The sequence below is a fragment of the Tenrec ecaudatus genome, chromosome 4, assembly GCF_050624435.1.
Source record: "Tenrec ecaudatus isolate mTenEca1 chromosome 4, mTenEca1.hap1, whole genome shotgun sequence".
In the NCBI taxonomy this organism is placed as follows: Eukaryota; Metazoa; Chordata; class Mammalia; order Afrosoricida; family Tenrecidae; genus Tenrec; species Tenrec ecaudatus.
Window position 1 is genome coordinate 16096425 of NC_134533.1, and position 15678 is coordinate 16112102.

Below are 15678 nucleotides of genomic sequence, written 5' to 3' on the forward strand. Positions count from 1 at the left end.
ATTGATGTCTGTTCCACTCAAGTTCATCAAGTCTATCAATTGTGGAGCTGGAATTTTCATCTGAAACACCTATGCTGTTTACAGATGGTTTTGTTCCATGGTCATGGATATCTACTCGTATCACATTGTGGCACTAGTGGGGCTGTTGAATAAATCTTGTATTACTGACACTGAAGGTTGGTGGTTCAAACCCCTCAGTAGCTTTGGAGATAGGTGACATTCTGTTTCTATAAAGATTTACAACCTTAGAAAATCTATCTAGGGTCAGTAGGAATCCGAATAAATTCATGATTCTGAATTTGGTGTGGGGTGTGGTGATGTACAACCTGTATACTTATTATATAATGGTAACAGGCTAAAAAACATGTAGTTCATTTTTGTAGCTGTCACATGAAACTGCTCTTGACACAATGAAAATGATGGAAAATGTTGAGCTTCAGTAAAATATATTGAATTATACACCAGTTGAATGGAGTTAATGTATTTTAGTGAATATCAAGAATATTCTGCATCAGTGACAGAAAACCTGAGTTGAGAAAGAGTTTCGTGTTGGTCTGTGAATAATTGTGACCTGGTGTGACTTACCTACCTTCTCTACAGTTCATTTTTAGAAATCCTTTTAGCTGGAACACCCTATCATTCCATAAATGATTACTGTTGAATGGCCCTGGGTTATATCTAGAGAATCATGATACAAATCATGGCAATACTAAAATTAGAGTAATTAGATGTATCACTGATGTCCGCACATGTTCTCTCCTCTGTCATCCTGATTCTGTTTTCTCATTGCAGCATGACAGCCACTTACATTCCCAGCAGTCCCTATGGAGAACAATTCAGAGGCGACAGAGTTCATTCTCGTGGGGTTAACCAGTGACCCAAAGCTGCAGATTCCACTCTTCATCACTTTTCTGATCATCTACTTCCTCACTCTCGTTTTCAACCTGGGGATGATCCTGCTGATCCTGCTGGACTCCCGTCTCCACACTCCCATGTACATTTTCCTCAGCAACCTCTCTCTGGCCGACATTGGTTATTCCTCAGCTATCACTCCCAAACTAATGACAGGGTTTCTCATAGGAGTCAATGTCATCTCTTTTAATGACTGTGCCACTCAGTTCTTCTTTTTTGCATTTTTCGCCATTATTGAAAGCGACCTGCTGGTGGTCATGGCTTATGATCGGTATGCAGCTGTGTGCAGACCCCTTCATTATAACACCCTGGTGATGACAAATGTGTGTGCCTGCCTGTGCTTAGGCTGCTATTTCTTTTCTCTCCTGGATGGATGCATCCACACTTGGAACACTTTCAGGCTCTCCTTCTGTAGGTCCAATGTGATTGATCACATTTTCTGCGATATTCCTCCTCTCGTGGCTATCACGTGCTCCGACATCCACACTGCTGAGATTATTACCTTTTTCATAGTAGGTTGCAATGCCTTCTTTTCCCTCGCTGTAATACTGTCCTCTTATGTGTTAATATTTGCTACAATCTTGAGGATGCGCTCAGCAGAAGGACGCAAGAAGGCCTTTTCCACCTGTGCTTCCCACCTGACTGTAGTCACCGGCCTCTATGGGACAATCATCTTTGCTTACCTAAAGCCCAGCTCTGGAAACTACATGGACTTAGATAAATTGGCATCTATGTTCTATTCCATAATCCTCCCCATGCTTAACCCTCTGGTTTACAGTGTGAGAAACAAAGAGGTCAAGAGTGCCTTTATAAAGGTTATTGGGAAGGCAAAGTCTTCGATGGGATTCTTATTCTAATTATATAGAAACCATCACATGTAGGCTTCATGCAGCTCAGACACAAATATAACTTCAGGAAATTGTAACCTTCTTGTCCCATAAGTACCCAAATTCTTGGAACCACTGCCCAGCTCGTTATGAGACATACAAAAGGAACCTTCTAAAATTATGAGATCTTAGGAAAAATAACAGGAGTAATCTTTATGTGTGAGGAATTTTAATATAAATATCTCTCTGTATTGCAGTCCATGGTTTTATTTGTTTATATACTAAAATCAGTACCCACTCATCACAGGCCTGTATGCTCATTATTCACCAGAAACTCATAGCAGCCAGATACCAAGAGAATGAAAAATTAGTCTAAGATTAAATGGCATAGGTCTATTTTTATTCTTCAATATCAAATATTATTGGAGCATGATAATATATTCTGAAATATACACTTAATAGAAATACTTTAAGAGGCATTAAATGGGCTTTCTGACCTAGACTAGGAAGAGAATATTATTTGGTAATCTCTATTTACCTTCTTTGCTGATTCCATCTCTTCTTTTAAGCAGCAATTAATTTCCTGTATGTTACATCATAACCAAGGTTTTAATTAAATTTGACTTCTTTTTCCTGTACAACTTAACAAAATATTGTTTGGGGAGGTTCTTTTTGTGATCTTGTGATAAAGGAACAGTATAATATGTATTATTTGGAAGGGGAAGCCTTGGAATTGTAGATTCAACCATGTAAATGCTTCTAGTTGGAATTTATTTTTACTCATATTTATTATTTCACTATATTATTGAATTGTGGATTATCTATCCAATATATAGTTTTTGCCTATGCTTTTCTTCTACACACTATACTGTGAATCTGCATCCTGGTTTCCATATATGAGATTTCTTTTCAATTTTATTTAAAGAAAAACATTGGAATAGCATTTCTGGTTTCAAAGGTTGCTCGTATGTTCAACTTAAAGATAATATGGAATTGTGTCACAAACTAGTTTGGAAATGATGGTTTTTATAAGTGTGTGTGCATGTTATTGTTGCTTGTATCCAAGGTACAAGGAGACATTGATTTATATAAATGTTGCTTATCTTGTATGTAAAAAATGGATCCATTTTGAATTTCTCATTAAAACATCTTTTCCTATATTTATTACTATTTCTCCTTTATATTTTGGAGATAGAAATTCACATTCATTTGCTACATTTTTATTAGGTATTTACTGTTAGTTTTTACTTATTATGATGAGGACCATGTAAGCCATTCAAATATGTCTGCTAGTGTGTGGGTTGTCTTTCTCATTTTCAAGGCATTTAGTAAGGCCAAAATTATCACTGAATCTTGGTATCTAATGAAGGCTATCTTGATATCATACCTTCTATGTTCTAGAAATATCTCTCTAGAGCTGAATTGTTTGTTGTTTTTCTTTTTCTTCTCTTGCTTATTTAATGAAACTTCTCAATAAGACCATATGTTTTAATCTTGGTTTTTAAAATTCCTATTGTTATTGAGCTATATTTGATAACCCATATTTTCAGACCATTACTGATAATTACTAATAAATAGAATATTAATACTATAAAATACAAATAAATAATAAAATTTTATAATTTTTATATTTTGACACAAATATATATTTATGACAATATCAATGAAAAATTAGGATAACATTGGATATTTCTTTTAACCTCTCACAGGAAACAAAAATTGAGAAATATTTACTAGTGAATATTAAAATATCACACTTGCAAATGAAGGTAATTTTATTTTATTTTTTCTTTCAAAATTGATAACACATATTTTTCTTCCCTAATTTTCTTGGCTGGAGGCACTAGTAAAGTGGCAAATAAAAGTAAATGACAAAAAAGAGGGCAAAAGGAATTAAAAGAATGTTCACCAAAATGACACTCAAATAGATAACAAACACTTTTAAAAGTGTTGCAAAATAAAAGTATGATGAAATATCACCTTACACATACAGTGGTAGCCCAATTCATAAAAACAACAAATGCTGGAATAGGTAAGGAGAGACTGGAATTCTTTCACATGCTGGTAGGCTTGTAAACGTGTACCGTTGTGAAAAATGATAAGGCGCTACGTAAAACAATTGGGAATAGAAACACTGCAGGTCTCAGCAGTCCCTCTGCTGAATACATACTCCAAAGAAGCACAAACAGTAATATACCCTCTATGTCCATGGAAGAACAGTTCAGAGTAGCATGAAGCTGGAAACAGCCCAAGTGCCCATCAGTAGAAGAATGGATAAAGAAACTCTGGTACATGCTCACACACACAATGAAATAGTAGGCATCTCTAAGATAATGATGACACCGCTAAGCACTTCATGATATGGAGGGACCTGGAAAATATTATACTGAGAAAAACTACTCAATCACAAAAGGACAAATACTGTATGAGACCTTCTTATAAGGATAAACACCAACACAAAAGCAGGAATCTAGTCTCAGGTCATGCAATTTTCTGATCACAGCTCCGAACAATGAGATGATGCATCACCGGTGAACAACCTGATGCTCACGATCCATATAGTGTCCCCTAAAAGCCACGTTGACAGAGGAGGCCTGACATCAGCGGTTTTAAGTTTTGGGGAGAATCCATTTCTGCCATACAGCATTGTTTAATGGTCACCCCAGATCAAGTGACACTCCTACTAGGGGGCTCAGTGAGCCACAGTGGAATTTCAAATGCAGAGGTCTGTAGGGGTGGTGGCGGACACATTTGTCTCAGCGAAGGTGCTTTCACTTCTGCAGGTGAGAAACCAGGAGGGGCAACTTGTCATTGGGAAAAATATTTCGCATCACTCATAGAGCCCTGATCGGGAAATATACCTGGCATTGTGTTCCTAGTCATGCACTTTTGACTGAATTTCTGTCCAGTCCTTTTCATTCTATAGATATCTAGGACATTAGACCGTGTCCCTTTGAGGTGCACAATATCCTTCCTGGGCCCATCAGTGAACTGAACTCTACCTTAAACATGCCTGGAGCAGAGCAAAGCAGCTGCAATAGTCCCTTGGACCTGTAGCTGAAATCCCCCAGTGGGAAAAGAAGTACATGAATACTCTCCCAAGGTGATGGATTTGGGAGTCATTGAATTTGATTCAGCTCAGTTGCTTTGAGGGTGCCTAAGAAATGACAATTTAAGACTACCATGTATTGCTATTTTCATACTCTTTCTGTTTTCTTATGACAGACATTAACCCAGCAGGCACAGTTATGCCTTAACAAATGGGCATTATTGAGTTTTTCCCTGTTTCCAATCCTTACTGTGTATGTTGTATTCAGTTACTTAGGTTTTCAATCTACACAAGACAGCAATCCATGTATTTCAGTCTAAAAAGTTTTCCTATACCGATGTAATTTTCTTTTCTCAACACTATATTAAATTCTACATGATTGGCTAAAATAATATTGTTAATGGACTTAAGATAGGCCCCACAAGGATGATTTATAATATTGCACAATAAAATGGTAATGTCTTTAACTATATTTAAAAATTACTTTAATTTTAACCCTATATTTCTTTCTAAATATAACAAGACTGACTTGTATTATTTTTTTCTCTGAATTTGCCGTAACATAAGTCCTAAGTGTCATTTTCAAGGCCGGCACTAGACTTTTTGCCGCCACTATAAAATATAAATAATATGAGTACTGTGTGCTAAATTGAAGAAAATTATGTATTTATGAAATAAATAAATAAATAACTTACCTGAATTATCTGAATAGCTGATTTGTTGACATCACTTGTTTAACTAGCACTAGCACACAGTAGGATGTGTATCGTCTGAGAGACAGTTATAAAATGTTTTCATTGTTGCCAATGCCAAAAAAATGCCACTGTTCATTAAGTCCAAACAATTGTGGTCGAATTCTAACAACAGATCAACAATGCGAACTTTGATAAGCAGTTCTCCATAATAAGTTATCAACAATTTTTTGTAATTATTAAAGTTTAACATTATAAAATTAACAAAAATAATATAAAACTCATATCCTGCTGAAATAGTCACATGGCAGCCAAAAACCGTATATTCCCTTCCCTTCCCGTCTCCCGCTGTTCCCTGACTTGTGCATTCTTTCCAAAAATCGGGACTTTTTTGAAACGCCGATGGAAGTGGGCCCAATTATTAAAAATCGGGACTGTCCCGCTAAAAGCAGGGCGTCTGGTCACCTTACGTTAAAGTGAATCAGGGACATATATGCATCACAGATAAACAAATGAATTTGAGCTCACACTTAATTGTAGCCCTGATTTAAGAATCCTTCCTGGTGATATAATAGTTAGCTACCATGATCCAAATGGTCAGCAATTTGGAACCACCAGCAACTCCTCAGGAAAAAAACTGGGTTTTCTACTCCGGTAAAAAGTTATAATTTGTCAAATCCACAGGCAGTAGTTATGAGTTAGCACTGACTCAAGGACAGTGAGTTTGTATTTTTGGTTTTTTAAATCTAAGATCAATTAGTTCTTAGGGTGTGGCCCTATTAAATTTTTTTCCATCATAAAGGGTTCACTGAAGCTATGGATGCTATAACAAGTGTGATGAAGAAACCAGATGGTGCCCAACTCATAAACCGAAAAGGATCTGAAGTCTTTAAAGTTTGCCTTAAAACAAGCAGCTCTGTTAAGTGAGTTACCAGCTAAGTCCACAGAGAAGAATCACACCAGCTTGTGTGATCCAAGGATTATAAATAATAAAATTCAAGGCTAGAGGAAGGAACTGTATGAAAACTTCAATTCTGAGCATTCAGCCTGCAGAAGGGTACAGATGACCGAAAAAGCTCAAAATGTATTATCATACTTCCCATGTGGATTAAACCTCTGCAGAATCCCCGTTAAACATTGACCAGGGATGTGTAAAACCGTGCTGTTCAATAGAAGGCATTGGATTCTTATATATGTAGTTAGGTTAAAATGTAATGCCTTATTATTTGTTCTCCTTTGATCCATCTTAAATTTGCTCTACTTCCTGTTATTTTCTGCTCTCTTTTGTATTCAAGTTTTCTGTGTTATTTTGTTATTGTTTGATGACATGAGGTATGTTTTGGTTTCTACGAAATCCAGGATAGGTAAATCTATTGAGAGTGTAACTGGATTAATAGTTTTGAGAACTGTAGTAGAGGAGGTAAGGAGAAAATAAGGAGCTAAAAATAATAAGTAAAAGAATAAAGAAACTATTTTAAAATTTATTGTGGTTATGATTTCACAACACTTTAATATGTTTAAACTATTGAATTGTGTGGTGTTTGAGTCTTAAGTCAATAAAATTGTTGAACATTTTTATGTAATGAAAATAGCTGTTTGTCTTGTTCCTGACCATGGGGGAAAGCATACAGTCTTTCCCTACTAAGAAGACCTAAACATGGGGTTTTCGTAAGTGCCATTTATCAGGCTATGAGTGATCTATTTTATTTTTACTTTATTGAATGTTATCATCATAAAAATGTGTTGCACTTTGTAAAAACAACTAAATATCCATTGAGCTCATCATCTGCTTTCAATCTTTTATTTTAATAATACAATATCTTATGTTAAATGACATTTAGATATTAAGTAAACTACGTTCTTGGGTCAATTTACATGTTTTTGTGGCCAATAACACCTCCTCCCGCCCCCCCCAAAAAACCAAACCAGTGTCATCAAATCAATTCCAACTCAGAGTTACTGTATAGGCCAGAGTAGGACAACTGCTTGAGTTTCTGATATTTTAAGTCTTTACTGGCAAGAGCTGATCCATTTTTTTCTGTAGACCATATAGTGGATTTGAACCACTGACCTTGCTGTGATCAGGTCAATGTTTATCCAAATAAAACAGCAGGAATCTTTATAAAGTCATCAGTATGATGCAGTTTTTTACCTAATATTATATATTTCATTCTTCTTTATTTTACTAGGCTAGATTAAAATTTGTCAACGTGTCTCAGTATTAATGGCAACAACAAAAATAATGAAAAATGCACAGAAAAAAATAGAAATGATATCCCATTTAAACACCTGAAAACTCCTGAAAATTTCCCCCTAAAAATCATCAAGACAAATTGGGCATTCATATGTAAAAAAGAAAGTTGAATACCTATGTCATACAAAATATGCAAAATATGCAAAATTTTTGAAAACACATCAAGTCGAAATGTAAGCAAATAAAATTATTAGCTTTTAGAAGAAAATTTCATGACTTCAGATCTGAAAGTTTCTTCGATATTACTCCAAAAGCATAGCCAGTAACAGCAATAACAAAAATTGATAAATTGAAGCTCTTCAAAAGGTAGAACTTTTGTGCATCAAAGGACATTTCCAAAAGTGTGATAAGAAATCTGAACATTTGGAAAAGTAAAATAACTGGAAGTTAAATATTTGATGCTAATGGCTCCAACTCAGCAACGTAAGTACAATGGAACAAACACTTCCTGGTCTAGCACCAACCTCACAGATCTTATGTTTGGGCCTTTTGTTGCAGTCACCGTGTCAACTCATGTCTTCAAGGATCTTCATTTTTTTCCCACCTGGTCAAGCAGGATGTCATTTTCCAGAGACTGGTTTCTCGTGGTAACTTGTTCAAAGTACATGAGGTGAAGTCTTGCCATCCTTACCTGTAAGGAGTATTCTGGCTATACTTCTTCCAAGACAAATTTGTTTGTTCTGATAAGGGTCTATTATTTAAAATATGCTTTCATCACTCTAACAAGAATAAGGACAATAACTCAATTTATAAATCAACAAAGAACTGGATTAGACATTTCTTCGGGGACAATATACAAATGAAAAGCCAATTGAAGACATACTCAACATAATAATTATTCAAACTAAGGAACCCTCAGTCTCACTAGTATCAAGTCAATTCCAATCTGACCCTACAGGACAGAGTAAAACTATGCTTTTGTGTTTCAGAGATTGTAACTCTTTCAGAAATAATAGTTGGAACATAAAACCTTGTGAATCAAACAAAGCCTCATCTTTGTCCCTTGGAGGAGCTGGTCTTATCACAGTGCTTACACAGGCAGCATTGTACATCAAGGTAGATCTTGAAATGCTATTTCTGGTGGTGAATGCAACTCCATTCCACTTTAATTTGTTAATTATGCACATACTACACCGATATAAATACATGTTGAAATTACCACAGACAGCCACAAGAACAAACAGGTCTGTTTTAGAAAAAGTATAGTCAGAATGTTCCTTAAAGTAAGGAAAATGAGGCATTGCCTCACATACTTTGGGCATGTTTTCAAGACATATTAGTCCCTGGAGAAGGATATCATGCTTGGTTAGGTGGAGCAGTAGCAGAAAAGATGCATTGATACAGTGGCTGCAGCAATGGATTCAAACATGAAACAATTATAAGAATAGCAGAGTGTCAGGCAGTATTTAGTTCAGTTGTATATAAGCTTGCTCTCGGATGGAATTGACTTGATGGCCCTTAACAGCAATGAGAACAATATACACAAAAGGAAGTCTAGTTAATATTACTTAGTATTACTCAGATTTTAGCACCAACCACTAAAGTTAGTGATGAATAAACGAAGAATTCTATAAAATTCTTCATGCTGATATGGATTCAATATGCAAACAAATTGTATTGGTAACTATTGATGACTGGAATTTGAAACTTGAAAGTGAAGAAAAAGGAATGGTAGCTGAAAAATATAACATTATTGATTTAATAAAGCTGTGATTTCATTATTTTCTTTTGGGAGAACAGATGTCTTCTTCATTACAAACACATTTTTCTAGCAACATTAGCAGCCACTATACCCCATGGACCTCATCAGATGGAATACAAAAAATCAAATTGACCACATCTGTGGGAAGAGACTATGGAGAAGCTCAATATCAGCAACCCAAACTAGACTGGGGAGGACTATGCAACTGACCATCAATTGCTCACATGTAAGTTCAGGTTGGAATTCAAGAAAATGAAAACAAACCAAGAAGAGCCAACATACCACCTTGAGTGCGTCACACCTGAATTTCAAGAGCATCTCGAGAATAGAGTTGGTTCTTGAACACTAATTACAGAAGACCTCGTGACCACTGGGATGACATGAATAGCATCATTCAAAACGAAAGTAAAAGGACATTAAAAAGATAGGAAAACACTCAAGGTTGATGTCAGGAGAGACCTGAAACTTATTCTTGCACATATGGTAATTAAAATGAATGGAAGAAATGATGAAGTAAAAGACCTGAACAGACACTTCAAAGGGCAGTAAAACAAAATATAAAAATATGTGCCAAGAGCAGCATTTAGAAAGCATAAAAAGGAAGAACACATATTTGAAGCTCAAAGTACTGAAGATGAATTTCCAGCTGTAACTAGCAATAGTGAAGCATTTTCTGGGCAAAGTATTGAAAGATGCAAGAATATCAAGAGGAGAGAAAGGAATGCCGAGTCACGTTGCCCAAAGACCTGCTTACCATTCGATTATTTCAAGCCACAGCTTGCCATCAAGAACCAGTGGTACCGAAGGAAGATGTCTGAGCTGCACTGAAGGCACTAGCCAGAAATTAAGGTTCCAGGAATGGATGATAGACTGATTGAAATGTTTCAACCAGTTAATGAAGCACTGGAAGCACTGCTTAAATTATGCCCAGAGATTTTAAGACAACTACCTGGCCAACTGATTGGAAGAGATCCATATTTTTTCCCATTCCAGACAAAGGTAATCTTAGATAATGAGGAAATTATTAAACAATATCATCAATATTATATGCAAGCAAAAATTCAACAACTGCAGCAGTACATCGACGGGTAGATGCCAGATATTCAAGCTGGGTTCTGAAGTGGACTTGGCACTCTGACTATTGTTGCTTATGTCGGATGGAGTTTGTATAAAAGAAAAGAACACTGGGAAGATTATCTTTTAGTTGTCTGAGTCAGAGAAGCTATTTAATCTACATGTGCCTAATTGTCTTCATTTTTAAAATGGAGTTTTTGTGTGAACTAATAATTTTAATGTACGTATAAAAGGGTCTAGCACAGCGGTTCTTAACCTGTGGGTCATGACCCCTTTGGGGGTTAAACAACTTTTTCACAGGAGTCACCTAAGACCACTGGAAAACACCTATTTCTGATGATCTTAGGAACCAAGACACCGCTCCTCTATCCATCTCCAGGTGGTCTGCCCACATGCAGATACGCCCACAGACAATTACCCATGTGAAGCCTGTTACCCATGCTACACCATGCTTCAAGAGAACATTTCATTTATTTGTAATTAGAAATAAATATTTCACACTATAGAATTACATATCTTTTTTGTAAATAATCATTATGCTTCAATTGTGTTCAATTTGTAACAATGAAAATACATCCTGCATATTGGATATTTACCTGACAATTCATAACCGTAGCAAAATGGCAGGAATCAAATAATCAAAGCAGATGTTAGAAAGCATGCTGAAACTTATTTTTGGTTGTATCTTAGTTAACATAAGTGGACAGAATGATGCAAAAAATTGAAAAGGAAAATTTTGATGGACAGCCCAAGAAGACAAAATAAAGTACGATAATGAAATTTGAAAAGACCTAAAGTTAAAAAAAGGAAGAACATCTTAAGCTTAAGAAAGTGAAGAAAAATAATACAAGTCTCATGTTGCAATATTAAAAGTTTCTATGGGCAAAATATTTAATGATGTAGGAAGCATCAAATAAAGATGCACCATATATACTCTTCTATAAACCAAGTTTTTCAACACATTTTTAATCCAGTTTCTTAATCCAGTTTTTAATCCAGTTTTGTGGTAGAATTAGGTGCCTTGACTGATATTCAGGTCGGCTTATACTTGAGTATATATGGTAATTAATACACAGTCATGGTACCACAAGGAACTGATTGACAGCCAACCATTTTAAGTGATAGTATATGAAGAATCCAAGACACTGAAGAAAGAAGGCCACGTCACACTGAATGCATTGGTGATCGATAAGATTCTAGGAATTGACAGAATACTAATTGAAATAGTCCAGATTAAAATGATAAATGGCTAAGAAAAAATGGTTTTTAAAATTCTATATTACCATATTTGTATACTAATATATCAAATACAGATACATTTTAATACAATTGAAAATATATTAGTCTTGGAACCACACATATTAGAACTCAGTTTTATTTTATGATAATCACCTTCATTTAAAAAATAAGTGTTGACAAGACTAATTGTTTCCTACTGCTTTCTTATCAAGGAAAATATTACTTTGAGTATCCATGAAAGACTCAATTTGCATTCTTTTTCAAAGATCTCTCAGTTTTGGAAACAAAAATCCTCTCTGGTGGAGCAATTTCAGGGATTTAAGGATGAATAAGGTGAAGTTTCCCAACAAACTCCAGAAGTTACCCTTGAAGAAATGAGCAAGTGCATTGATATGATGAAAAAATCTTGGTACCAAGTTCATCACCTTTTTCTCACCAGTGCAGTTTTCAAGTTTTTTAAAAGTTCATCCTTTGGATGAACCTATAGAGACAGCAAATAGAATAAGGATTCCTGGGGGGCACAGTTGGGGAGAAGTGGTCAAAGGCAGCTGATATCAAGTAATCTAAGAAGGAGGAGAATGTTTTGAAACAGATTGTGGTAGCAATTGGACAATACTGATGTGATTGATGTGATTACACTATGGAATTAAATGATAACTGGGATAGCTCCCAGGAAAATGGTTTTGAAAAAAAATTTCATCCTAAATAAGCCAACATGAATATTCGGTATCCTTTGGGAAAATCTATCAAGACTAATCCTTAGGAATTAAAAAAGCACCACCACCACCAAAAACAAACAAACAAAAAATCCCCTCTGTCTTCATAACCGTTTACATTGACCTCTGATCCTTGAATTAGAACCCGCTGTTTGATTAGACCTTTGCGAAGGCACGTTACCAAGAGAACATGTCTGCAGTCATCCACTAATGGCAGAGACACATAGAAACATGTTTTGTTTGGGTTAAATTTATGTATCCACGAACTGGAAGATGATAGCAATACTTAAAAACATCATTTTATTGGTGCCTCATACAACTCTTATCACAATCCATACATCCATCCTTTGTGTCAAGCACATTTGTACATATGTTCCCATCATCATTCTCAAAACATCTTCTATCTAGGTGGCAATAATTTTAAACTATGTTTGTAAGTGATGTTGGGACAGACTTCAGTAGGAAGTTGTGAGTGTGTCAGGCCCTGTATAGTCCTTGAAATTTATGGCTGTAATGACACTCAGAACTGATTCTACCAATGTTCTACTATTTACGGCAAATCCTTGACCAGTTCAAAGATAAGTGCATGTGTTTCCCTCACTTAACTTTCTGAGGCAGTTGTGTCTGCAAGCATGCATCAAAATTTTCATATAAAGACGAGTTTTAGAATAAGTGGAAGATCATTAATTCAAAATCAGTTTTGTGTTCCCAAAACCCTCTCCAGGCTGGGACTAGCAGTCCATAAATTCAAGTAGGAAGATGAGATAAAATGTCACCAAAGGATAGAAGTTTAACTTTTTAATGAGTTTCAGCATGGAATCACATTCAACCCAGCCCCTAGCATTTACGATTCTCAAAAGAACAGATCCTAATCCCATAATTCTCAAAATCAAATTCTGATTTTTCCAAATATAAAAATATCACCTAGGAATCTACCAGCCTGCATCACATGTGGAAAAGAATATATATCGTATATACTTGAGTATAAGCTGAATCCAAATTTTCAAACTAAAATTTTTCAAAATAAAAGTTCAGAAGAAAATTTAAAAAATAAAAACAAAAAAACTCCTCTTGTATTTTTCTAACCAAACACACAATGCTTGAGTATCTGGAAGAAGATCCCAACTATTGGCATTTGAGAAACACACTAGCCATCTTATCTTTGCAGTGTTTTACTTCCAGAAAACCCAAGTAGAACCTGCTGATAGGGCAAGTTCAGAATATTTGAATAATTAAATATATAAAACAATGATTGAACATTGCCAGCAGTCAACAGAAATCTATACCAGCTAACATTTGTATACCAGCTAACATTTCAGGAAACAGAGAAGTCTGGTCTAGACTCAAAGGTCACCTTAATTAAGAATATCTCTAAAGGGTTAGGAAATGCCAGTTGTTTTTGAACGTACAAATTACTGCTAATTAAAGAAACATTGGCTTAATTTTATGTAAATGTGTTTCTGTTAGTTTATGAGGCACCATCAATTTGCTTTTGCTCAAGTTATCCCCTGCTTGGATTCACCTTCACCTACTATGTTTATCTCCACCAGATACTGTCCTGAGAATATTTTTAAAACCAAATGTAAAGCCAGTTGTTTTATAAAAATTTTGTAGGTGACCTAACCAGATGAGATATTCCACTAATTTAAAATCCAATAGAATTTCCTATTGGACCATACAAAATACTGAAAAAGAGGAAGATCCTCTACAAGATGTATCAACGCAGTGACTGCAACAATGGACCCGAACACAAGAATAATTGTGAGGATGGTGTGACGAAGGACCAGGCAGTGTTTCATCTTTGCACACAGGGTTACTGAGGCAGAACTCATTCCCTAGCACATAACAACAACACATATCAGCCTTATGCTCTTGGGTAACATGAGAATTTTACTCTATTTCTAACTTAATAATTCATGAGGTTCTCAGTGGCTAATTCCTCAGAAGTGGACACTCAAGTCCTTCTTTATCTGGGTTTTAGGTTTAGATCACAGAGTTAAATGTAAATGACAATTTCAAGAGTTAGGAATGATGTTAAGAGATTGGGATGATCATACTGTTGGGCTTGGAGCATGGTACATCACTTAAAAGATTGCTTGGCAATTTCTTATAAAGTTAAGAATAGATTGACTATGTTGTTGTTAAATGCTAACTCATAGTGACCCTATGCACAAAAGCATGAAAGACCACTGGTCCTGAGCCATTCTCACAATTGTTGTCATATTTGAGCCAATGGCTGCAACCACTGGGCCAATCCAGCTAGTTAAGGGTCTTTCTCTCTTTTTCTCTGCTTTTCTACTTCACCAAACATGATAACCTTTTCCAGAGATGGGTCTCTTGTGGAAAGACTGTTTTTCCACTTCTTCTAAGGAACATTCTGGTTGGACTTACACTATATAATTATTTATTCTTCTGGAATTCCATGGAACTTTCGATATTCTCAGCACTGTAATTCAGATGTATCATTTATTCTTTGGTCTTCCTTATTCAATGTGCAGTTTTCAAATGCATGTGAGATGATTGAAAATACAGTGGCTTAGGTCAGGTGCACTCGTGATCACACAGACTGGTGTGCTTCTTCCATGTGGGCTCTGTTGCTTCTGAGCTAGATGGCCGCTTGTTTATCTTCAAGCCTTTAAGACCCCAAACGTATATCTTTTGATAGCCGGGCACCATCAGCTTTCTTCACCATATTTGTTTATGCACCCATTTTGTCTTCAGCAATCATGTCAGGAAGGTGAACATCACAGAATGCCAGGTTGTTAGAACAAAGTGTTCTTGTGTTAAAGGATTACTTGAGTTGAGGCCCATTGTCCATCTGCAACATTCATTCTTACCATAGCGATATGAGTACATAGTTCTATTCCCCTCTCATTATATATATCTATACCCTGTTTCCCTGAAAGTAAGACATCCCCTGAAAATAAGACCTACTTACAGTTTTGCCTTTCACTGAAATATAAGGCACTCCCTGAAAATAAGACATCCCCGAAAATAAGCCCCCAAAAGATACCAGTAACTCTGGACTTTGGACCATAGCGGCAGGCACCGCAGTGCAGCTCACTGTTGGCTGCAGTGAAGCTGGAGCAGACAGGAAGTGTGAGGTCTCTTTTAATAAAACAATAAACAATCAATGTGCACCGTATTCTTCTTCATGGAAAAGTAATACATCCCCTAAAAATAAGACCTAGCGCATCTTTGGGAACAAAAATT

General features: G+C 35.8%; 1 protein-coding gene across 1 annotated transcript; it reads left to right on the forward strand.

The window, feature by feature from the left end:
- Window positions 1-824: 824 nt before the first annotated feature.
- On the forward strand, window positions 825-1769 carry LOC142446323 (olfactory receptor 5B12-like). The gene has a single exon (XM_075548087.1). It carries the CDS (start codon window positions 825-827, stop codon window positions 1767-1769), a length of 945 nt encoding a protein of 314 aa, XP_075404202.1.
- The last annotated feature ends 13909 nt before the right edge of the window (window positions 1770-15678 follow it).